Below are 24,314 nucleotides of genomic sequence, written 5' to 3'. Positions count from 1 at the left end.
GTTGCAATTTCCATTTTCTTAAGTGTATATCTGTATATGGAGAAAATAACAGACAATATTAGGGAAAGAAACATTTCTTTTTATGATCACTTATCACGAACGAGACCAGAAAGATTGTGGACCCGAATCTTTGCCGACTTTCTGAATAAGAAAACTAAAGAGGCCTAGTTTACCGAGCTGGGAAACGATTTACAAGAATTGGAGATCTTACGTGATGACATCTTGCAACGTGACCCTTTAAATAAGAAACTAGAAGATCTAGAGAGTTTTCGAACAAAACCTTCAATGAAGATAGACAACACGTGGACCGAAGAACGGAAGGAAGCTCACCGAAGAAGGATGCGGGAGTACTGGGAAAGCGTTAAAGCTCAAGACAAAAAACACGGTTGAAACAGCGTGGTCCATAGCTGGCCTAAACGGAAGAAGGAGAAGAAGATTCTATGGCCTCAACAACCGTGTGCAGGCATTTATATTTGACGCCTCCAAGTCTACCTGCGTGAATGATGATGATGATGATAATAATAATAATAATAATAATAATAATAATAATAATAATAATAATAATAATAATAATAATAATAGTGTATGTCCAAACCTTGTACCGTTTCTCTAAAAGTCGGTGTAACTATTATTATTCCTTACTGTCGTCAACCTTATCAGAGAAGTTAATGAGATGAAATGAATGGCGTCATATAGGATAGTAGGAAGGGAGAGGCTGAAATCCAGCGCTACCAAATAGCCTACTTCTGTCGAATAGCACCAAGGGGTCTGCTCAAGGCTTAACGTCTCCATCCGATGGACAAATCACCATCAACAGCGTCAAAGGCCTTTACTCCATCTGAACACTGCAGAGAGGTTTGGAATTGAATCCAGGCTTTTGGCACGCAATCTAGTGATTTGAAATTGTACACCACCCCCTCTCCTACACTGCCGGCAAACATTCTAATGGTGAAAATGTTCCCGACAAACGGTATTCGAACCGGCTTACCAAGGTGTCAGACCATATAGACTTGACGCCTTAACGATTATGGCCACCAGGAGGGCTAATAATAATAATAAGAAGAAGAAGAAGAAGAAGAAGAAGAATAAGAATAATAATAATAATAATAATAATAATAATAATAATAATAATAATAATTAGGGGAGCCATGCGAGAAATCTCGCATATTCATACAGTATGTGGTGGAATAGTCCCCTGGGTGAACTAAGGAATACACTCAGTACAATATCATCATCATCATCATCTGTTTACCCTCCAGGTTCGGTTTTTCCCTCGGACTTAGCGAGGGATCCCACCTCTACCGCCTCAAGGGCAGTGTCCTGGAGCTTCAGACTCTTGGTCGGGGGATACAACTGGGGAGTATGACCAGTACCTCGCCCAGGCGGCCTCACCTGCTATGCTGAACAGGGGCCTTGTGGAGGGATGGGAAGATTGGAAGGGATAGGCAAGGAAGAGGGAAGGAAGCGGCCGTGGCCTTAAGTTAGGTACCATCCCGGCATTCGCCTGGAGGAGAAGTGGGAAACCACGGAAAACCACTTCGAGGATGGCTGAGGTGGGCATCCAACCCACCTCTACTCATTTGACCTCCCGAGGCTGAGTGGACCCCGTTCCAGCCCTCGTACCACTTTTCAAATTTCGTAGCAGAGCCGGGAATCGAACCCGGGCCTCCGGGGGTGGCAGCTAATCACGCTAACCACTACACCACAGAGGTGGACCCAGTACAATATCAGACAGTCTTATTTACCACTTAATGTAACTTCAATTTTTAACATTTATGGTACCCGTATCCACTTGAACGGAAGCAAATGCAAGTGCATTATTACACTGACGAATGTTCCGGATTTAATTTCTGGGTTTACTATTATTCCTTTCTTAACTGATAATTACAGCATATTATAATGACATAAAACAGGCGTCCGAACGGCCAAAAAGTGAAGTGGACAACAATGATGACGCGTATTTTCCTGCAGCAACAGTAGTTGCAAATCGCACACTTCGTACATTTTTTAAACTCATATTTTAAATAAATTATCGATATTTATGAATCGAGAGTGAAATTCGTCACTGCTAATGGTCTATTCTGTTTCTTTTGAATGCTCAGTTGTCACGATCGGTTACTTGTGAGTCCCGCAAAAAGGATCTATAGGGTGGTACTGAAATAATAATAATAATAATAATAATAATAATAATAATAATAATAATAATAATAATAATAATAATAATAACTCCAGGACTGTCATGGCATGTGCATTGGTTACCTACTGCAATGCCCCAACACGCATTTGAGCAACTAAAAGTCGCCAGAGCAGTTGGCGGCTCAAATGACGGCCGGCAACTATAATTGCTTAGTTGCGCCACTAGTCGCCAACGGCTAATAGCGGCTTTACATAGTGTACGTACGCTAACAGATATTTCCCCCTGCGCGTGGGGGTTTTAGACTGTATCCACGTATCCACTTCCTGCCGAAAGAGGCGACTAAAAATGACCCCAGGGGCTCTGAAATTGGGAGTGAAACTTGTGACGACTGTTCCCTTATCTGAGTCTGGCATTGCTTCCACTTGTGTCGCTCTCCTCAATTTCATCTTCACTGATGATTACGGCTAGAGAGGCGGTTTATCGTGTTAAATTTTATAATCAATTATTTCAAATTTATGTTTTGTTTTTATTATTGATATATACTGTACTTTTAGAAGAATGAGTATGTTTCCTTTGGTCAACTCTTGTTCTTTTCTGACCCTCTATTTCTTTTCCCGATACCTTCATTCTTCGAAGTGTCCGATTTCTTCCGTTTTACATCTCATTAGTGTTATATAGAGAATGATTGCCCAGTTGTTCTTCCTCTTAAAACAATAATCACCACCACCACATGGTGTTATTATTATCATTACAGCTACAGTGGTATTCCATATTTCATCAGAGATTCCCTAAAATAAAATAAAAAGAATGTTTGTCCGAGACGAAATAAAATATGATATAAATTTTCCGGCACCTCGGCGTCTCCGAAAACCGTAAAAGTAGCTGCAGAATTTCAAGGACTGACTTACTTTTCTCAGGGAGTTCCAGCTATCGGGTATTTCTGAACACAGTTCAATATGGTCTTAATTCAATATTCAAGAAAGTTGACAGATACTGCACCCATATCCCAAGGGTACAATACTATACCTTTGTTAATTGTTTTCTCAATCACTTCTCTTGGCTGTTAATGTCGACTTTCAGGTAAGGATCAGTTCATCAATGGACCGCTGGTCAGGCCGTGTGGCGCTAGTGACTGGAGGGAACTCCGGAATAGGTGCTGCCATCACACGATGTCTCCTGGAACATGGCATGATTGTCGTCGCTGTTGACTGCTATGCGGATTACCTTCATGTGAGTTACGTCCATAATTATGACTACCAATAAAATCTCAAATAATCCCATGTATCCAATCCATTGATGCTGCGATTAGAGTTATAGAGTTTCATTAAAATACCAGATACCCTGTTGATTAACGTTATCTTGTGAGTTCTCTGCTAAAGGCCTCGTGGTCACCAAGCTTATCGTTCTCTATATGCGATTTTTTATTTTACGAAATAAAAATATCACACGAGAACACGTTTACGTATTTCTAAACAACTTTATTATCACTACGAAACTTATCCTGTCAGAAGAAGAAAAAAACATTCAGTGCCTCTCTGAGAATACAAAACGATCACTCTCAAAACCATCTACATAGAATTTATACATGTTTCACATCAGAGATCTAATGGTGCTGTTCCTTGACGCCATATTGGAAGTCTGTGTGTCCGCACGTCCGTTGCTATGTTAACCAGGATAAGTATATGCACGTTATACGTCCATGGACATGAAACATAAATATAATAACGTAATACTTTCGGCTCATTGTAAGCCTTCAAAATACGAGTATTGAAGGTTTTATCATAATTAGGATACCTATCCTACGACAAGCTACTGTTTCGGGTTCAGAACCCCTCGGATATATACCCCTGTATGTGGAGGCGGTAGAATACATTCACAGTTATACAGTCACAGTTGTCGTAAGAGACAACTAAAAGAGACCCCAAGGGCTTTTAACTTGGGAGCCGTGGTTGGCGAGCACACGACACTTAGCTGAATCTCACTTTTAGCCAACCTATCCGATCTCCCTTGATCTATTCTTGTTCTCTTCCAACCCCAGCGGTATTAGATTTGCGAGGCTTAGGGATTCTGTCTTTCCCACACCCTTCAAGTCAAGTGTTTCCCATGATTAAGACCTTCAAGACTCATCCTATAAACTCAATGCCATGTTCGCTAGTTTTCATTGAGGATCCCCAATTGGTAGACTACCCTCATTACCACAAAGTACCGAATGCGGTATTTAGGTTTTTTCCAGCAAGGCCTTAGTAATCAAAAGCAGAGCAACCACGGCAAATACGCGAATGAAGCGTATTCGTTACTTTGTCCACGTCAAAAGTGAATGGAAGAATTAAAATAGTAACGCAAAGTTATCAATATGCCAAATTCTCCACTTTACTGTGGTCATCTTCCACAAAGTCCAGGAGTTCATTGTAGGCCTCCACTCACAGCTACATATTCGACACTTTGCCATGAAATGTTTGACCCACAATAGCACTGGAACAGTCAAAAATAAAGAATGCATTCTTTTCACCTTCATTAGTTTAACACGCTGTCGATGATATATCAGAATATGAACTGTATATGACCGGGCGAGTTGGCCGTGCGTGTAGAGGCGCGCGGCTGTGAGCTTGCATCCGGGAGATAGTAGGTTCGAATCCCACTATCGGCAGCCCTGAAAATGGTTTTCCGTGGTTTCCCATTTTCACACCAGGCAAATGCTGGGGCTGTACCTTAATTAAGGCCACGGCCGCTTCCCTCCAACTCCCAGGCCTTTCCTATCCCATCGTCGCCATAAGACCTATCTGTGTCGGTGCGACGTAAAGCCCCTAGCAAAAAAAAAATGAACTGTACATGTTCCAGGACCTTGCAGTTCGCTTCCCGAAACTCCAACCAGTCGTGTGTGATGTAAGCAGTGAGGAAGATGTCCTCAGCACTTTCTCATGGGCTGAAGACAAATTTGGTGGTATTGACGTGCTGGTGAATAACGCTGGAATATCTGGAGGAAAATCTCTACTAGGTATGATCTTGCTACACTATTAAAACTAAAGTCTGGATTTTAAATCAGTAATAGCTTAGAATGGATGTATGTCATTTTTTGCTCTTCATTGTAATAATGTACGAGATAATGACCAAAAGTGGCAATGAAAATTGGGGAAGGGAAAAATTAAAGTGATGACGTTTGCGGATGACTCGTTAATCTGGGGATAAAAAAGGAAGGGGGATATCCAGGAACAGTCAGATGCATGGGAAGATTAGGTGGAACAACATGGAATGAAATTTAATGGCAAAAAATGCGAGAGAAAGTGATCACAACTAGAAAGAAGGAGAGACGTACGGGAGGATAATGCTTGCAGGGGAACACCTTAGGAAGGTTTCAAGTACCTGGGAAGTATCATATAGGAAAGTGGAAGAAATGATAAGGAAATACAATAATCGAGTGTGGAAGACAACAGGAGCATTCCTGAAGAGTGTCAGAAGGCTGGTTTGGAGCAAGAATGTCCTTCAAAGGAGCAAAAGAATGATATACAGGACGTACTATGTACCTATTCTGACGTATGCAGCAGAGATTTGGGTAATGAGGCAGAGAGTTGTGACTAGGACACAGGAAAGTGAAATTAAATTTCTGAGAAGCACGATAGGATACATACATACATACATACATACATACATACATACATTATCATTATAGACTGTTATGCCTTTCAGCATTCAGTGTTCAAGCCTTTAAGAATTTACTAAGCGTCGCCACAATCCTCGATTTGCAACTAGTGTTGTGGCCTCATTTAGTTCTATACCTCTTATCTTTAAATCGTTAGAAACCGAGTCTAACCATCGTCGTCTTCGTCTACCTCTACTCCTCTCACCCTCCATAACAGAGTCCATTATTCTCCTAGGTAACCTGTCCTCCTCTATTCGCCTCACATGACCCCACCACCGAATCAGGTTTATGCGTACAGCTTCATCCATCGAGTTCATTCCTAAATTAGCCTTTATCTCCTCATTCCGAGTACCCACCTGCCATTGTTCCCACATGTTTGTACCAGCAATCATTCTTGCTACTTTCATGTCTGTTACTTATGAACAAGATATCCTGAGTCCACCCAGCTTTCGCTCCCGTAAAGCAAAGTTGGTCTGTAAACAGACCGATGTAAAGATAGTTTCGTCTGGGAGCTGAATTCCTTCTTACAGAATACTGTTGATCGCAACTGCGAACTCCCTGCATTAGTGGTTCAGGAGGAGATGTGTCTTTTACACACATACATCCATCATCAGTCCCCCCTCGCGCCCCACCCAAATGGGAGCAGAAATTTGACTTTTAAAAAATCGGAAGTGCCACTATTCACCTCAGCGACCCCAAAAACTATCGATTCGACACTATTTTCGATTATGTCTTTAACTGAACCCCCTAACCCCCCACCCCTAAGGGGGCTAGAGGTAGCTTACCCCCACAGTGCTCGTCTCCGGATAGCAAATAATAAGTGTTCAAAATTTGATTGTAATTACTCCAGTTGTTTAGGAGGAGATGTGTCATTTACACACATGCATACATACATCCATTTTCGTTTATTTTTATATATCACTCCCCCCTCACCCCCCAAAGGGGACTGAACATGGACTTTAAAAAACCCGGAGTGTCACTATTCATCTCAGCGACCCCGAAAAGTATGCATTCGACACTTTTCGTTAATTTGTATATCTGACCCCCTTGCACCCCCCCGGCCCTAAGGTTTCCTGGGCTATCTTACCCCCACGTGGTTTGTCTCCTGATACTAAAAATCCGGGGTGTACAATTCACCTCGACGACCCCGAAAACTACGTATTCGGCACTATTTTCGTTTAGTTTTATACATAAGTCCCCCCTCGACCCCCACCCAAATGGGAGCAGAAATTTGACTTTCTTAAAATCGGTTGTGTCACTATTCACCTCAGTGACCCCCAAAAACTATGGATTCGACACTATTTTCGATTATATTTTACTTGACCCCCCTAACCCCCACCCCTAAGGGGGTTAGAGTTGGCTTACCCCCACAGTGCTCGTCTTCAGATAGCAAATAATATGTATTCAAAATTTGATTGAAATAGCTCCACTAGTTTAGGAGGAGATGTGTCATTTACACACATACATCCATCATCAGTCCCCCCTCGCCCACCACCCAAATGGGAGCAGAAATTTGACTTTTAAAAATATCGGGAGTGTCACTATTCACCTCAGCGACCCCAAAAACTACGGATTCGACTCTATTTTCGATTATTTTTTTACCTGAACTCCCTAACTCCCCACTCCTAAGGGGACTAGAGGTGGCTTACCCCCACAGTGCTCGTCTCCGGATAGCAAATAATAAGTGTTCAAAATTTGATTGAAATTGCTCCAGTGGTTTAGGAGATGTGTCATTTACATACATGCGTACATTTTTATATAAAGTAAGATTTATTTATTTATTTATTTATTTATTTATTTATTTATTTATTTATTTATTTATTTATTTATTTATTTATTTATTTATTTATTTATTTATTTATTTATTTATTTATTTATTTATTTATTTATTTATTTATTTATTTATTTATTTATTTATTTATTTATTTATTTATTTATTTATTTATTTATTTCTCCTTGTAAATTTCACTTCAGGTGATGAAATGAACAAGAATTATTGGAAGTAGAATACCTTCAAGCTCACTGTCTTTTGAATGTAGTAACTTGAAGGAACCCCCTGAACGCAACAGGGAGATGGTAATCGTAGCTTGATGAGAACTATCTCAACAAGAAATTCCGTAATCGTTCACTCACACGACCTTCAAGGACTTGAGGAGCTGAAATAGATCTTGGGAAGTTAGTCTCCCATTACTGTGTTTACGTCCAAAATTATTGTATGCTAATTTTGTTGGGTACACCGAAGTAGTTCATGAATATTTTACACGTTTAACTGCCTCAGACAATAGTTTCTGTGTAGTAATATTCATGTATTGACTAACCTGCCTGGGCATTCACCACAGTGTGGGAGATGTATGGCGTGATCACAGGAAGTTACACAAGCAGAAACAGATCGTAATGGCCCAGCACAACAACGCATTATCTATGCATAAAGTAGTGTTCAGTTACATTAATAAAGAGTTTTTTCTCACTCTAATTTGAGTTACCGTAAACGTCAAGGTCACGTGGCCGATGTTCTCCGCATGCGTCAGTTTTTTCGTAACGCTATATCTGATAAGATGTATTTAACTTATGGTACAAGTTATGTCACGCAAAAATTGAGCGACATTAGGAAAGCAACAGATAACTTACAAGCCTTCAAAGACTACCAAAAATGCTTTATAATAGATCCGACGACCAGATTTGAGACATCTGAAACAACTCAATGAGGTATATGAGGAAAAGAAGACAACATATGAACCAACCATCCCATTCTATCAAGAAGAATACCGGCTAGATGATATCGAAGTCTTAGGACTAGTGGTTGATGCTAGAGGAATCATTCCTCTCTTTTCCGTCCAGTTCTGCGGGTGTAGTTCGTGATTAAACTGGAAACAACATTTCTAGAGAACGTAACTCATAGAATCATAGTAAATAAAGCATGATCTGATCCTCTCATGCTTAAGATAGGGGTTCCGCAAGGCACTTTCATTGGACCTTTATTGTTTATGCTATATATGTAAATGATATGAGTAATGAACTGGAATCACAGGCAAGGCTTAAAAGGGTAACATACCTCTTATATATTTATGAGGGTATTTAGGGGTTGTAACAAGGATGTAAAATTAGTGGTGTGACCACACTTAGAATATCGTCGCTTCACCTGTGAAAGGTTGTAATCCACACAGCTTTTCCTATCGATTATTCTCCTTAAGACTGGTCACGCCTCCCAGCTACATATGGTTATGCAGTCCATCAGAAATTTTGTTGTGTTCATTTTCCTATGCCCATGTGTAAAGGAAAATTAACCTTACTGTACCATACTATACGAATGTACGCTTGCATTACGTATTTACGCACTCCTATTGTATAATGGATGTTAGGTTCATTTTCGGTTACCCGTCAGCATAGGAAAACGAACACAACGGACATTGTTCTGATGGGCTGCATATCCATATGTGGCTGGTAGGCGTGACCAGTCTTAAGGGGCATAATCGATAGGAAGAGCTTTCTGGATTACAACCTTTTACCGGTGAAGCGACGATATGATTCCTGTGTAGGGACCCTCACCAGGATTATGTGTTTCTAGAACCAGAAAAGATCCAAAGGAAAGCAGCACGTTCTGCTCTGTGCGATTTCAGACAAACGAGTAGTGTTACGAAGATGTTACAATCTTTGGCATTAATAAGAGAAATTTCAGTGACTGCCTTGAAATATTCCATCCAAATCCTGAAGAACAATATCTCCCAAACATTTTAATGCAACAGCATGCAGTATGTCAAATGTGCTAACTAACTCACAATTACTTTTAATATTCATTGCCTTTTTTTGTATACTTTGTCCTCAGGGGCAATCTCCAGTCGGGGAAAGTCGAAATAAATAATATTATTAAAAACTCAAGGTAAAACGAAAAGTGGAAATAGGTAAAGATATGTACAATACAGAAAAATTGAAAGAAATATACAGAAATACAAAAACACAGAAACGATGTAAAATATAAGTAAATACATAAATTAACAAGTTAATATATTAAAACTAAACTAGGACGTGCAGTTGTTGCAGCCGTTGTTGAAGCTTTCAGTAGGTCGTCGATAGTACCGCGGAAGGCTTTATGTAGGCATCTGAAGGTGATGTGGCGCATAGTCTGGGGCTATTCGCCACAGTCACAGCTTAGAGAAGGTGACAACATGTTATTTAGAAAATCTGATGGTGAATATTTACGGTAAAACACACGAGTACCGAAAAGCAAGAACGACTTTGTTTCTGCATGAACGAGATCCAGTTCCATTGCGAGAAGTTATTGCCTCAAATCCTTAAGACGATATGAATACATGGAGGAAAATTAATGATAATAAATAATGTTATTTTCTTTACGTCCCACTAACTAATTTTGCGGTTTTCGGAGACGCCGAGGTGCTGCAACTTAGCCCCGCAGGAGTTCTTTTACGTTCCAGTAAATCCACCGACACATGGCTGACGTATTTGATCACCTTCAAATACCACCGGACTGAACCAAGATCGAACCTGCCAAGTTGGGGTCAGAAGGCCAACGCTCTACCGTTCGAGCCACTCAGCCCGACATAAAATTAATGAAAAATGTGTGAAGGCCCCTAGTATCCCGTAGACAAATCCATTGGTCTACTTTGGTGGTTAGGTATACCGAGTGAAAAGATGAAATGAAAATGGCGTATGGCTTTTAGTGCCGGGAGCGTCCGAGGACAGTGACAAGATCATTGGACTGGTTTGATTAGGGAGAGAATATCCTCTTACTCCCGTGATAAAAAGCGACACGACTTCCCTTTGCGTGTCATAAAGAAGCGTGTGGATCATCTCCTGAAACACGGCCCCTGTGGATGGGGACGATAGAATAACATCCACCGAGCTCGATAGCTGCAGTCGCTTAAGTGCGGCCAGTATCCAGTATTCGGGAGATAGTAGGTTCGAACCCCACTGTCGGCAGCCCTGAAGATGGTTTTCCGTGGTTTCCCATTTTCACACCAGGCAAATGCTGGGGCTGTACCTTAATTAAGACCACGGCCGCTTCCTTCCCACTCCTAGCCCTTCCCTGTCCCATCGTCGCTATAAGACCTATCTGTGTCGGTGCGACGTAAAGCAACTAGCAAAAAAAAAAAGAATAACATCCACGTAATCACGTGCGTCTCATAAGAGGCGACTAAAAGGGACCTCAGGATCTCTTAACTTGGGAGCGTGGAATGGCGACCGTGGGGCCATTAGTTGATTCCTGCCATTTCTTCCACTCATTTGTATCATGCTGCTCATTTATCCGACCTCCCTTCGTCAACCCCTTCTTTTTTTTCTTTTCCGACCGCAATGATATTAGATTCTCAAGACCTAGTGAGTGTTACCCGTTCACGCTCTTCGCGGTCCTGGTATTTCTTTGGCCGATATCTTCATTTTCAAAGTGCGAGACCCCTTCCATTTCTTCCCTCTGATTAGTGTTAACAGAGAATGTTTGCCCAGTCGTACATCCTCTCAAAACTGCAATCGTTGTTCTATTATAACTTTTGGCGGTGGAAGAGCATCTGCTAACCGTTGTAGATCTATTTTCTTTTCTCAAGTCGGAAATAGATTATGCATTTCCTCGTTGGCTAATTCGTTTAAATCCAGTCTTGGATTCGTTGCTGGATATTTCTCCTTCTATTTGGTGTATGTAATATCATGTATTCGACTAAGTCATCTTCAGTGCCTCGAAATATTGCGATTGGTAGCAGTTCTTCCATTGTCTCTAATGTTAGCATCGGTTCGTATCCGAGTGCGCACTTTAAAACTCAAGTTAAGACCTCCCCAGAATAAGGACGTAACCAACAAATCAATAATTTTTCAGGAGAGAAGAAAATTATTTTTGGGTGTTTATTTCATGATATTCACTACTTGAACCAACTGCATATGCAAGGGTACAAAGGAATTCTTTTTTTTTTTTTTTTGCTTTTTTCTTCGCAATTTGTTTTACATATGTCTTATGGCGACGATGGGATAGGAAAGACCTAGAAGCGGGAAAGAAGCTGCAGTGGCCTTAATTAAGGAACAACCCCAGCATTTGCCTGGTGTGAAAATGGGAAACCACGGAAACACATCTTCGGGGCTACCGACAGTGGGCTTCACATCCACTATCTCCCGGATGCAAGCACACAGCTGCGCGCCCCTAACCGCACGGCCAACTCGCCCGGTGCAAATGGATTCATCTATTAAAATTATTTTATTGGGTTTTTTGTTTGTTTGTTTTTTTTGGCTTTTTTTTTTTTTTTGCTAGTTGCTTTACGTCGCACCGACACAGTTAGGTGTTATGGCGACGATGGGACGGGAAAGGCTAGGAGTTGGAATGAAGCGGCCGTGGCCTTAATGAAGATACAGCCCCAGCATTTGCCTGGTGTGAAAATGGCAAACCACAGAAAACCATTTTCAGGGCTGCCGACAGTGGGGTTCGAACCTACTATCTCCCGAATACTGGATTTTATTGTTATAGCTTAGGGTTTTGAAAATAGTCCATGAATAGTGAGTGATACAATGGAAAAAAAATCTGCAAGTACACTGCTGGCCAAAAGTTTCCAGTCAAATCATATGTTTAATGATTTGCTGCAACCAAGTTTCGAAGGTTTTCGGGCAACGGCGACGTGTTTATGTTCGACGTTCAGCATCGAAAAAATGCATCCTACCGTATAACACCTACAGTGAAACATGGAGAGGGTTCTTTGATGGTTTGAAGTTTTTTCACGTGCACTGGAGTTGGTGCACTGCACCGAAGTGAAGAAATACTGCACAAAAACGTTTACCATTCCATCCTATCTCGTTAAGATTTTCCTTCTGGATAGCAACGTGGGTTTGTCCTCCAACAAGACAATGACCTCAGGCACACGTATCGCTATTGTATGAATTATCTGAAAAACAAACAAAACTCTGGGGAATTGCTTTTAATGGAATGGCCCTCCCAACCCCCGGACTTAAATCCAACTGAGCTGCTGTGGGAGGAGTTGGATCAGCAAGTCCGAAAAGAGTGCCCTTCTTCATCGGAAAAGCTGAGGGACATCTTTCAAAATGCCTGACAAAGTTCACCTGCATCAGTGTTAGAAAAACTTGTTCTGAGAATGGCGAGAATAGTTGAAAGTCTACTTGCAGCAAACCCGAGTTCCTCTGATGAGAAGAGAGATTGATGTGTTCTGGTGATCTGCGATAGAAAATGATTGTCTATTTCTTGCTTAGACGTAATGTAAAACCGTAGTTTGATATTAAGATATTAGAATAATATATTTGTCAATTTCTTGGATAGGTATGTTGTTTTCTTTTAATCTCAGTCCATTCTTTAACAGTTCAATGCTTGTCCGGAAAATTTTGGCCGGCAGTGCATGTCTTACGTTTGTATATAACAGAAAAGAAATCCTGTACATATACTTGGAACACAAATGCCAGCTGATAACATTAATGTAAAAATAACAACAATAACAAACAAAGTCAAGAAAATATTTCAAAACATCGATGTTATTTCGTCTGTGGCCTTTTATTTAAATGAACCATTACACCTGGTGATGAACCAACACGAGCACTGTCTTGACTGATGTTCCAACCTTACACCACGGAGGACGAAGTTCTGCTGGATGTAAACCAACTTGAAGTTCAAATGTAAACATAAGATGACGCTATATTCATTTATTTATTCATTTATTCATGAACATAACAGGCGTTCAGCCCCAAATACATGTTCACAATAAAATAATCCAACCTAAGCCACCACACTCCACCATATAAACAAACACAAACAGAACAAAACACCACATAATAACCTACCGTCCGGCCGAGTCATCACCCCTGGTGAGAAGAAGGCCGCCAACCCAATGATGACTCGACCGGCCCTTCCCGTGAAGACCTCCTGATGGCCCCAAGATCCAGCCAGATTACAATGCTTTCCTTCTCACCATTCCACTCCTAATCATAAGCCACCACGTTCACAACAATAAATAAAATAATCAAATCTCAATAATAATAATAATAATAATAATAATAATAATAATAATAATAATAATAATAATAATAATAATAATAATGGACAACTCCTATCACAAAAAAGGGTAAGGAAAGAAATTACCGTATCCCCTGTGCATGCCATGAGGTTCGTTGGATACTCCGGAACGTACAACCCCCAAAATAGAGTCACCACAGCAGTCATCCTCGGAACCTCGTGCCATGCCCCTCATTCCGTTGAATTAAATCCCCAGAATCAAAAGAGAAATAATGATAAAGATAATAATAATAATAATATATGATAGCATTATTCCTAGCAGTCATTAGCTGTAGCAGTCACTTACTCCATGTTCAAACATGCACTGCACTTGCGAGATGACGCTACAGCATAGGGGAGTGATGACACACTAGTTTCTCACTGAAATCCAATTTTTCAAACATTTATTGTGTTCATTATTTCGGAAACGTCTTCAATTGCCATAAACAAAACGTTATTCTTTTTACTGTATTAGATCACGTGGCCTTGCCATATAACGCATCAAAAATCACTTTTAAAACTCTCTAATATCTATCTTCTAGTACCTTATTCGGCTCTCATCGTGGCGATGTCGATTTTGTTGGTGGTGTTTCAGATTAGTTCTGCTAAAACATCTAGTACCAGTCTCTCAAGACCCTCCAGCAGGAGATGTATTCAGCGACCTCTACCCTTTTTTCCGAAGATCTTCCCTACCTTGACGTGCTGGAGTATTCAGTACCTTTCTTCACTCCTCGCGTTACGCCCAAAATATTCCAGTCTCCTTCCTTTGATGGTATTGAGTAGCTCTTTACTCATTTGCTCAATTCGATTGGGTTTCTCACAACGTCAGTCAATGATCTAAAGAGTCGTCTATAAACACACATTTCAAATGTTTGACTTTCTTCTCTGATGCGCTTATCAATGTCCAGAACTCACTCAACTCTATACAAAAACTCGGGGAATACTTAGCATTTTATTAAAGGCTAAGTAGGCCACCCAGAAATTAAGCTTCCCCATTTATTTTCTTGCAAAGTAAACGCATTCATCCGAGAAATATGAACATGCGTGACAGGTCTATGACGTAGTAATCATACACCGGCCGGACAAGTCCTGTCTGATGTCAGTAGCGCAGCAGCAGTGGATCGAAATGGCGGCTCGTATTCTTTCTCCCACCGCCTGCAAGGTTCGGTCTGTGATAAAGTTTCTAGAGAAATTGCTTTGACCTTTCTCAAGAGAGGCGTGGAATACTCTCGGCTGGGAGGTGTTTGATCATCCACCTGACCTTGCTCCCAGTGGTTTTTCATATTTTGTTGCACATCAAGAAAGTCTTGTCCTCCTATCAGCATTTTTACACTGACGAAGAACTGAAGACGGATGTCACACCCTGGTTCCACTCCCAGGCGGCAAACTTCTACGACTCCGGCATACAAAAATTGAACCCACGATATGACAAGTGTCTCAAATCTGGTGGTGATTGTGTCAAAGCGTAGCTCCAACATTGCTGCACTGAGTGCCAATAAAGACTTTCATGTCACTATGTTGTCCTTTTTCTAAATAGGGAAACTTAATTTCTGGATGGTCCTCGTAAAATGACCACTGAAGCTCATATCGAATGTAGAAATCTTAGAAAAGACCTTTGATGGACGATCCCATCCCGATATGAAGGTTTGTGTGGACTGTAGTTCTATCTCCATACAAACCAACCGCTTGAATTTTGTCCGCATATAGTGATTTGTAATTTAAAAAACTGTCCCTTCCTAGTACGAGATAGATAAATGAGTAAAACATGTCTTAATTTGCAGATGGTAATCCAGTGGAGTGGAGACACATTCTCAACGTTAATGTCGTAGCCCTGTGTCTATGTACCAGAGAAGCGATACGCTCAATGAGGAGCCGGAGTGTTGATGATGGACATGTCATAAACATAAGCAGGTGAGCAGAGTCTTCCTTTCACATTAATGTACTATTTTCGACGGAGGTGCCTCTACTATCGGCTTTCTTGATAATGGTTTTCTTCGGTTTCGCATTTTTACATCCGTGCAAATGCCGGGACAGTTTATATTCATAGGCTACAGCTGATTCATTTCATCTCTTTACCCAAACTCATTTACCATTATTGACATATTTATTGGCCCCTCAACTGAAGTTGGCCACAGGAAGGGTATCCGGCCGTAAAAACACGCAATATAATTTCATCTCACAACGGTAATTTCCTTGTTTCTAGTGTGAGAGATTCGGCTGTCTAGGAAATGTCCTAGTCCAGGAGTCACCGGGATGCACGATCTCAAAGTGATATACAACCATCGTGGAGGCACACCGCGAGAAAAACTGAAATATCTTGATTGCATCGCACCTCCTGATATCCGACGAGAGGTAGCAGCCCGTAAGGAGAAGATCACATCATTTAAATCCCAAGCTCATCCACTGTATGGGCTCCTACCAGGACCATTACGGCTAAATTCACGCAGAAATTTGTTGAAGACCACACAGAAACTTTAAGAAACACAACAGCAAGCAGGACTCACTTTGTGGCGAGCTAGTGTTGAGCATCTTGAAGAACGGAAAACACCTCGTGAAGAATTACAAGCTGGACATACGGAGTACTGGACGACTTAAAGAACTCTACATATTCTGCACTTCAGTGTTACTAGGTACAAGACCAACCTGCATAGGTGGGGATATTCAGTGGATTCTGTTTTGTGTGGTTGTGGTGAAGTGCATACTACGGTCCATCTGCCGGATTGCCATCTTTGTCCTGCCACTTGTACTGAGAAAGAGCGCTTGAGGCTGCAAGAAACGCACCCGATGTTAATTTCTAGTGCACCACAATCTGAATTTTTGGTTCTTTTCTTCTTTGGTTCTTTTCAACTTTTATATAGACATGTTTTGTACATCTTCATGTATATCTATGTACTTCTGCTTTTGAACTGATATCAATATATTTCATCTCACATCATCCCCGACCCGTATCAGCATAGGGAGCCAGTATCCGCCGCTATTTTTTAATCATTCCAACGCTTCCAGATCCAATGAAACTCGGACCGTCGTACAACTGCACAAGCGAAAATATAATAAATTCAACCAGAGACTGTCGATCATACACTGACTGGGGTCATACCAGTGACTTATACGCCCTCTCTTTTAGAACCTTACTACAACCTTTAACTATCGTCATAACTATATGAGGAGACAATATGTAACAATGTAGGCCTTATCTGTGATTCCAATCAATTACTCGTATAATTAATATACATAAGAAAATATGTAGGTCCAACGAAAGTTCCTTGCGTAACCCCCTCTTATAAATACAGGATCGGATAATACTTCACCTACTCTTATTCGCTGAGTTCTCTCTTCTTCAAATATTGCCATTAATTTAATTACCAACAACAGAGATATCAACAATACCTTCGTGCTTGTGCAGACCATTTAGCTGTTTAAAGTACCAAAATTCTGTTCTGTATTCTACAAATCAAACAATAATTGGTAACAGGTTTATATTTTTGAGAAAAACACATTTCAAATAATAAACCTGCTGGATCACTTTACTACGGGTGGATTTTCTTTACATCAATGCCTATGAGTGAGTTTACTAAAGAGTTACTGGTGAAATACCTTGTGGGCGAATGCTTCTGCGTTGAATACGCCTTGCTGATATAATAAGTAATCATTTAAAGAATAATCTGTTCTTCTTTCAGCCACGTATCGTTCTTCGTGCCGCAAATAGCCACGTTCCACATGTACAGCGCTACCAAACATGCAGTCCGAGCGGTGACAGAAGGCTTCAGACAAGAGCTGAGGACGCGATCCAGTGGTATCAAAGTCACGGTATGTATTTAACATTTTAGTACTTCATAAACAGTGTTTGAATCAAACACTTAACACAATCATATTCATAAGTTGGACCAATTGAAAGTGAGAAATTCGCAAAATCAAGAGCTGTTTTATTAGATAGATGTACTTACCATCACCTAGCACACAATGGAATGAACCAACGTGCAGCTGTTGTTCGTGATTAAACAGGTAACAACGTTTCTAGAAAACGTAACTCAGAGAATCATAGTAGATGAAGCATGATCTGATCCTCTAATGATTAAGAGAAGGGTTCCGCAAGGCACTTTCATTGGACCTTTATAGTTTATGTTATATATATATATATATATATATAAATGATATGAGTAATGAACTGGAATCAAAATCAAGGCTTACAAGGGTTACATATCACTTCATATATTTATGAGGGTATCTAGGGGTTGTAATAAGGATGTAAAATTACTGGTATGACCCCAGTGTAGGGACCCTCACCAGGAATATTTGTTTCGAGAAACAGAAAAGATCCAAAGGAAAGCAGTACGATCTGCTCTGGGCGATTTCAGACAAACGAGTAGTGTTACGAAAATGTTGCAACCTTTGGGCTGGAAATACTTGGGAGTAAGGAGACGAGCTATTCGACCAAGCGGTATGTTCTCAATTGTCATTGGAGATATGACGTTGAATGACATTTGTAGATGGATGAGCTTGAATGAAGTTTTACAAAAAGTAGGATAGATCATAATATGAAGATAAACTTGGAATTCAAGAGGACTAACTGGTGCAGATGATATAAACCACATGAACGAATTGTTAAAGGAGAGGTGAGGTGTGGCACGATAATAAACAAAAAGAAGACCAAGATAATGACATGTACAAGGAATAACTGCCAAATTGGAAATGTGTTGATGGATGGAGGAAAACTAGATCAGGTAAAGGAATTCAAATATCTAGGAAGTCTCATAAGATCTTGTGGAAAGTGTACGAGAGAATTAAACGCCCGGACTGCAAAGCCGTAGGGAGCTTTCTCAAGAAAATAGAAGTCTACTAACATCTAAGACCATCTGCATGTAGTTACAAAAACAATTCGGGAAAAGTTTTGTATGGTGTGTTGTAAGCTATGGCTCAGAAACACGGACCCCGCGAAAAGTGAAGTGCTGAAACTCAAGGCCTTTGAGATGTGGTACTGGCGTCGACTATTAAGAATATCTTGGACTGTTAGGGTCCGAAACGAGAACGTTCTCAAAAGAGCAAATGTGACACGTACCTTGACTGAAACCTTAAACAGGTGCACCACCCTGTTTGAAGGAAAATTGGAAGATAAAATGACCAAAGGAAGACCTAGAGTGCAATTTATAGACAACATTAAAGGCAAGCACATCTATTGCCACTTGAACCTCCTGGCCAAAGAACTGAAACGCTTGGAAGACATGCATGTTACCCACCAACCTTAGGATTGTGGAGAACAAGAATTGGGGCAAGTATTCGTTCATAGGAAAAGGAATTAGAGTTTGGAATAATTTACAAGGGCAGATGTTTAATAAATTTCCAGATTCCTTAAAATTATTTAAGAAAATACTCGTTAAACAATTCATAGAGAATCTGTCACCGGGTGACAGCTCTAAATACAGGTCACTGGTGAAGGTAAAGCCGACCTCGCGGTGTAGGGGTAGCGTGGTTGCCTCTTATACGGAGGTCCCTGGTTCGATTCCAGGCCAGGTCAGGGATTTTTACCTGCATGTGAGGGCTGGTTCGAGGTCCATTCAGCCTAGGTGATTACCATTGAGGAGCTATCTGACGGTGAGATGGCGGACCCGGTCTAGAAAGCCAAGAATAACGGCCGAGAGGATCCGTCGTGCTGACCACATGACACCCTGTAATCTGCAGGCCTTCGGGCTGAGCAGCGGTCGCTTGGTAAGCCATGGACCTTCGGGGCTGTTGCACCATGGGGTTTTTCTTTGGTTTGGTAAAGGTAAAAGTAAGCGTAAAGGCTCCGCTGATTACCATACGTCACGACTTTCTGGTGCTGTATTTAAATACCACAGTTCTATTATCCATAAGGAATCATCGGAATGGATAATAGGAATTGGTTATAATTTGAGTGGCCTCATTATCGTCGGTCCATTTCATTCTTAATTCAATATACCTGAAAATGCAGGTGACCACAACGATACATAATACTAAGACAAATTTATAAATGAATTACCTACATCTGCTACAACAAAGGGATGAAATATGAAAGAATAATGGGTTTTTTTATTTGTGACGCATTTCAGGCCGGCCCGTAGTGTAGGGGTAGCGTGGCTGCCTCTCGTCCGGAGGCCCCGGGTTCGATTCCCGGCCACGTCAGGGATTTTTCTCTCGACCTGAGGGCTGGTTCGAGGTCCGCTCAGCCTATGTGATTAGAATTGAGGAGCTATCTGACGTTGAGATGACGGCTCCGGTCTCGAAAGCCCAGAATAACGGCCGAGAGGATGCGTCGTGCTGACCACACGGCCCTTCGTAATTTGCAGACCTTCGGGCTGAGCAGCGGTCTCTGGGCAGCCCACAGCCCTTTCAAGGGCGTTAAGTACCGTGGGGTTTGGTTTTGTTTTTGTTTGGATGCACTTAATGACGTGTGGCTGTCGTGAAGGCCTGGTGGACGTCTTTCGAGTTGACGCAGTTCAGGCGACCTACGTGACTATGAAGACGGGGCCCCCAAGCTATCGGAATTAACCAATGAAGGTTAAAATCCAATACCCAGCTTGGAATCGAACGTGGGATCCCTTGAATTATTATGCTAACCATTTAACGCTGCAGCCAGACTGTAATGCGTCGAAATCCACAAAGAACGAAGTAATTGTGCCCCTGACTCCTACCACAAATCCCCCAACTTGAAGGTTCTTAAGATAAAAGTAAAATCGTGTCCTCATCTTGAGGTGGTGTAGCTCCTTGCAGGCTCACCTCCAGCGTCGTCTTCTCACTGTGCGATTTCTTCCTGTAACTAAGATCTTCAGAAAACCTCATCATGTGAACCCCGCTCTACTCCTCACTCCAGATCTAAAATCCTTGAACTGGCCGAAAAATGAACCCGGGGCCTTGGAATAAGAGACAGGCACGCTACTTCTACATCACAGGTCTGGCTAATAATAATAATAATAATAATAATAATAATAATAATAATAATAATAATTGTTACGGAGTTATCCGTGGAAGTCAGAGGTGAAAGAAGGTGTGGGCTGGAATGGGTCTAACTACAAGTTCGAAAGATGAATTAAATTTTCAACAAAGGTTATATTTTCCAAACTTAACAACGGTTAGCAATTCTCACTAGGTGAAATAACAAAGAACAATCAGGTACAATGCAACTTTACAAATTCTGGGCTACGAGCCCCAAAGTCTGAGCTCTCAGCTCACAACCACAAAATGCCAAAGGGCAGAACGCCCCTCATTACATGGAGCCCTGGCTCCCCGCAATCGAAATGTCACGCCTCCGCGAGGCACCTCGCAAAATACCAAAAAGAGCTGACCCGCTCTCAATCTTACAAGCCTATCAAAGGCCACAACAAAATCTACTCCTAACTGCCCTCAAGGCACACTTACAAAGAAACAGGGGTATCATGTACCCAACCTACAGGGCCTTCGCATCGAAAAAAAAAAACATCAGGTTAAGTTACTGGCCCAAAGTACAGAAAGGACTGGAGGCGTGAACTTGCACTCCTAAATATACATTTTAAAACCTAAGTTGCTCTAGGCCGATACACAGGGGCTAATCCCAAGCTAGGGAGGTGACCCGTATGAGAAACTTTAATACATTAAGGAAGAGAAGAAACGGTCACGAAAACGTAGTCACCTCAGTTTCATATGAAGGGGAGCTCGAGAGGGTAAAGCACTCTCTATCCCCGAATTAAAGTTCAAGAAAACTGAAGTTTACCAGGAAAAAGGGTTTACATGTTTAATAGTTTACATATTAAAGGTTTCGAACCTTCCCCGAGAGTTAAACTGCTGAGCTAGCAAGAAATAAAGATGTTAAAAGGCCATTACCTTGATGAAGAACTGCTGCCTGAAGAACGGGGCGCTTCCCGCCCCCTGCTACATATCCACACACTAAGCTAGATGTTACTGAAGTGGCCAGGAGACCAGAAAATCAGCAGTTTTCACACCCTCGTGGAAAATTTAAGACTTTTCAGGAAGGAATAGACACACCCACTCAAATTTTATTGGTTGACCGCAAAAGTTACACACAACGCGAGGAAGAAACACCTTATTGGTGGAAAATTAAGTACAGAAATTCCTGATTGGCGACATTCAAAACAGGCGGAAAGAAAGTGTTAATATTGCCAACCCACAAATGACAGAACAAAATTATGTAAAGACAAAACTTATGAATACAAAATTTCTTCAAGAAAGTTCATTCCATTGCACCAGAGTGCATTACCATAGTTTTTTAGTAGAGACATCTGTTAGAGGATGTCCACACTTCTTGATCAAAGAAAAACAAAAGCAAATCAAAAACACACAGTGACATCTTCTGATAAACAGTAGAGTTAGGTCAGTTTTTAAAGTTCAGGGTTTCTCCAGTACAGAGGTACTTTAAGGCGGAAAATTCAAAAGTGCGACGTCTAGTTGTACCAACCAGTACAATAATAATATTTAATATATACGTGAAGTATACAATGTCTTTCATTTCTCACAATTCATGAGCCTTATTTTTATTTTTATGTCGATTTATCGGAGCTCTTTATCTCCCTCGCGAGTGGAATTCGAAGGATGCATTATCTGTACCCCCTGCGTGTCGTAAGAGGCTACTAAGAGGGGAACAACCAAAGAATCTGTACTCTTTCTCTCGTCTTGTACGCCAAAAAACATATCAATGATTATACCTCTTTCCGTGCAGTGGAGACAATGTACGAGTGCGAATACTTTTTTACGGTTTTTGGAGACGTTGAGAGGCCAGAATATTGTCTCGCAGAAGTTATGTTGTAGTGGTTAGTGTGATTAGCTGCCACCCCCGGAGGCCCGGGTTCGATTCCCGGCTCTGCCACGAAATTTGAAAACTGGTACGCGGGTTGGAACGGGGTCCACTAGCCTCGGGAGGTCAACTGAGTAGAGGTGGGTTAGATTTCCACCTCAGCCATCCTGGAAGTGGTTTTCCGTGGTTTCCCACTTCTCCCCCAGGCAAATGCCGGGATGGTACCTAACTTAAGGCCACGGCTGCTTCCTTCCCTCTTCCTTGTCTATCCCTTCTAATCTTTCCATCCCCCAGCAAGGCCCCTGTTCAGCATAACAGGTGAGGCTGGTCATCCTCCCCAGTTGTATCCCCCGACCTAGAGTCTGAAGCTCCAGGACACTGCCCTTGATGCAGTATAGGTGCGATCCCTCACTGAGTCCGAGGTAATAGACCCTGGAGGGTAAACAGATAAATAAGAAGAAGAAGGAGTTATGTTGCGTGGCGGTAAAGCTACCGATACAAGGCTGACATATTTGAGCACCTTCAAAATATCACCGCACTGAAGTAGGATTGAACCTGCGAGCTTCAGCTCAGGAGGCCATTGCTCTACCGACTGAGCTACATAGTCCAGCCCTTCTAGGTAAGGCTATATTATATTATGATACTGCCAGCCAGGTATACCTATGTCCACACCGAGCCTTCCGAGTCCAACTACTGATGCCCGGTAGCACTGAGAGGCTGCCTAGCCGGGATGGTAAATGCATTCCTGATTCACCAGGAAGGATAGAGGTTCAAATCCTCTTCTGGAAGTTCAAAAAGAAGTTAATGCTTCTAATTCCGAATAGGCATATTGCCTTGTCGACCTACATTAGAAAAGAAAATTAATTCCTGGGGATAAAGATGGGGGGCAAGTGACTAACCACTTTATCCTACTTGGCTTCTTAGGCTCTAGCAGTGGAAGCTTTTAAGCACAGCTCCTCCATGAGGCCCTGTGACTTATTTTTACTATCTTATTTTACTTCTATGTAATTACTAGAACCTGGAAGTTTAGGAGAGTAACAAATGTCTCTATTATGCACTACGGTTATGCTATGAGATTTGCATAAACATTAGGGGTTAAGTATATCAGAACCCCTCGAATTTATGCTACTCTCACTACATTAGACAAGAGCGAGCTGGATGACACTTACTACTAACCAAATTAGTTTGCATTCTTACCTACTACTGACTAGAAATACGGAGTCTAGTAATTACTGTTGTTCTGGTTCGCTTTCCCTGGAGAAATGTTCTCGATTCTCCTTATACGTAACCTAGTTATGTCCTATAATTCTTTGAGAGAGTCCGCCTCTGTGGTGTAGTGGTTAGCGTGATTAGCTGCCACCCCCGGAGGCCCGGGTTCGATTCCCGGCTCTGCCACGGAATTTGAAAAGTGGTACGAGGGCTGGAACGGGGTCCACTCAGCCTCGGGAGGTCAACTGAGTAGCGGTGGGTTCGATTCCCACCTCAGCCATCCTGGAAGTGGTTTTCCGTGGTTTCCCACTTCTCCTCCAGGCGAATGCCGGGATGGTACCTAACTTAAGGCCACGGCCGCTTCCTTCCCTTTTCCTTGCCTATCCCTTCCAAACTTCCCATCCCTCCACAAGGCCCCTGTTCAGCATAGCAGGTGAGGCCGCCTGGGCGAGGTACTGGTCATACTCCCCAGTTGTATCCCCCGACCAGGAGTCTGAAGCTCCAGGACACTGCCCTTGAGGTGGTAGAGGTGGGATCCCTCGCTAAGTCCGAGGGAAAACCCGAACCTGGAGGGTAAACAGATGATGATGATGATGATGATGAT

At 41.8% G+C, this 24,314-nt stretch overlaps 2 protein-coding genes across 3 annotated transcripts in view; one reads left to right on the top strand and one right to left on the bottom strand.

Moving 5' to 3' along the window:
- Positions 1–24,314, bottom strand: part of LOC136883266 (delta-like protein 1) — a 192,803-nt gene that overhangs the window by 147,002 nt on the left and 21,487 nt on the right. The gene's annotated exons all lie outside the window — the stretch shown is intronic.
- Positions 1–24,314, top strand: part of LOC136883552 (dehydrogenase/reductase SDR family member 11) — a 37,237-nt gene that overhangs the window by 11,374 nt on the left and 1,549 nt on the right. The window contains exons 2-5 of one of the 2 annotated variants that reach the window (XM_068229668.1): positions 3,218–3,367; positions 4,976–5,132; positions 15,543–15,672; positions 17,439–17,568. In XM_068229668.1, the coding sequence (XP_068085769.1) occupies positions 3,236–3,367; positions 4,976–5,132; positions 15,543–15,672; positions 17,439–17,568 (549 nt within the window). In that variant the 5' untranslated portion in view covers positions 3,218–3,235. Of the gene's footprint in view, positions 1–3,187; positions 3,368–4,975; positions 5,133–15,542; positions 15,673–17,438; positions 17,569–24,314 lie in introns of those variants that run through there. The other variant, XM_067155929.2, reaches the window with a different exon arrangement.

The sequence above is a fragment of the Anabrus simplex genome, chromosome 11 (genome assembly GCF_040414725.1).
Source record: "Anabrus simplex isolate iqAnaSimp1 chromosome 11, ASM4041472v1, whole genome shotgun sequence".
NCBI lineage: Eukaryota > Metazoa > Arthropoda > Insecta > Orthoptera > Tettigoniidae > Anabrus > Anabrus simplex.
This window is presented reverse-complemented; position numbering and strand designations above follow the sequence as displayed.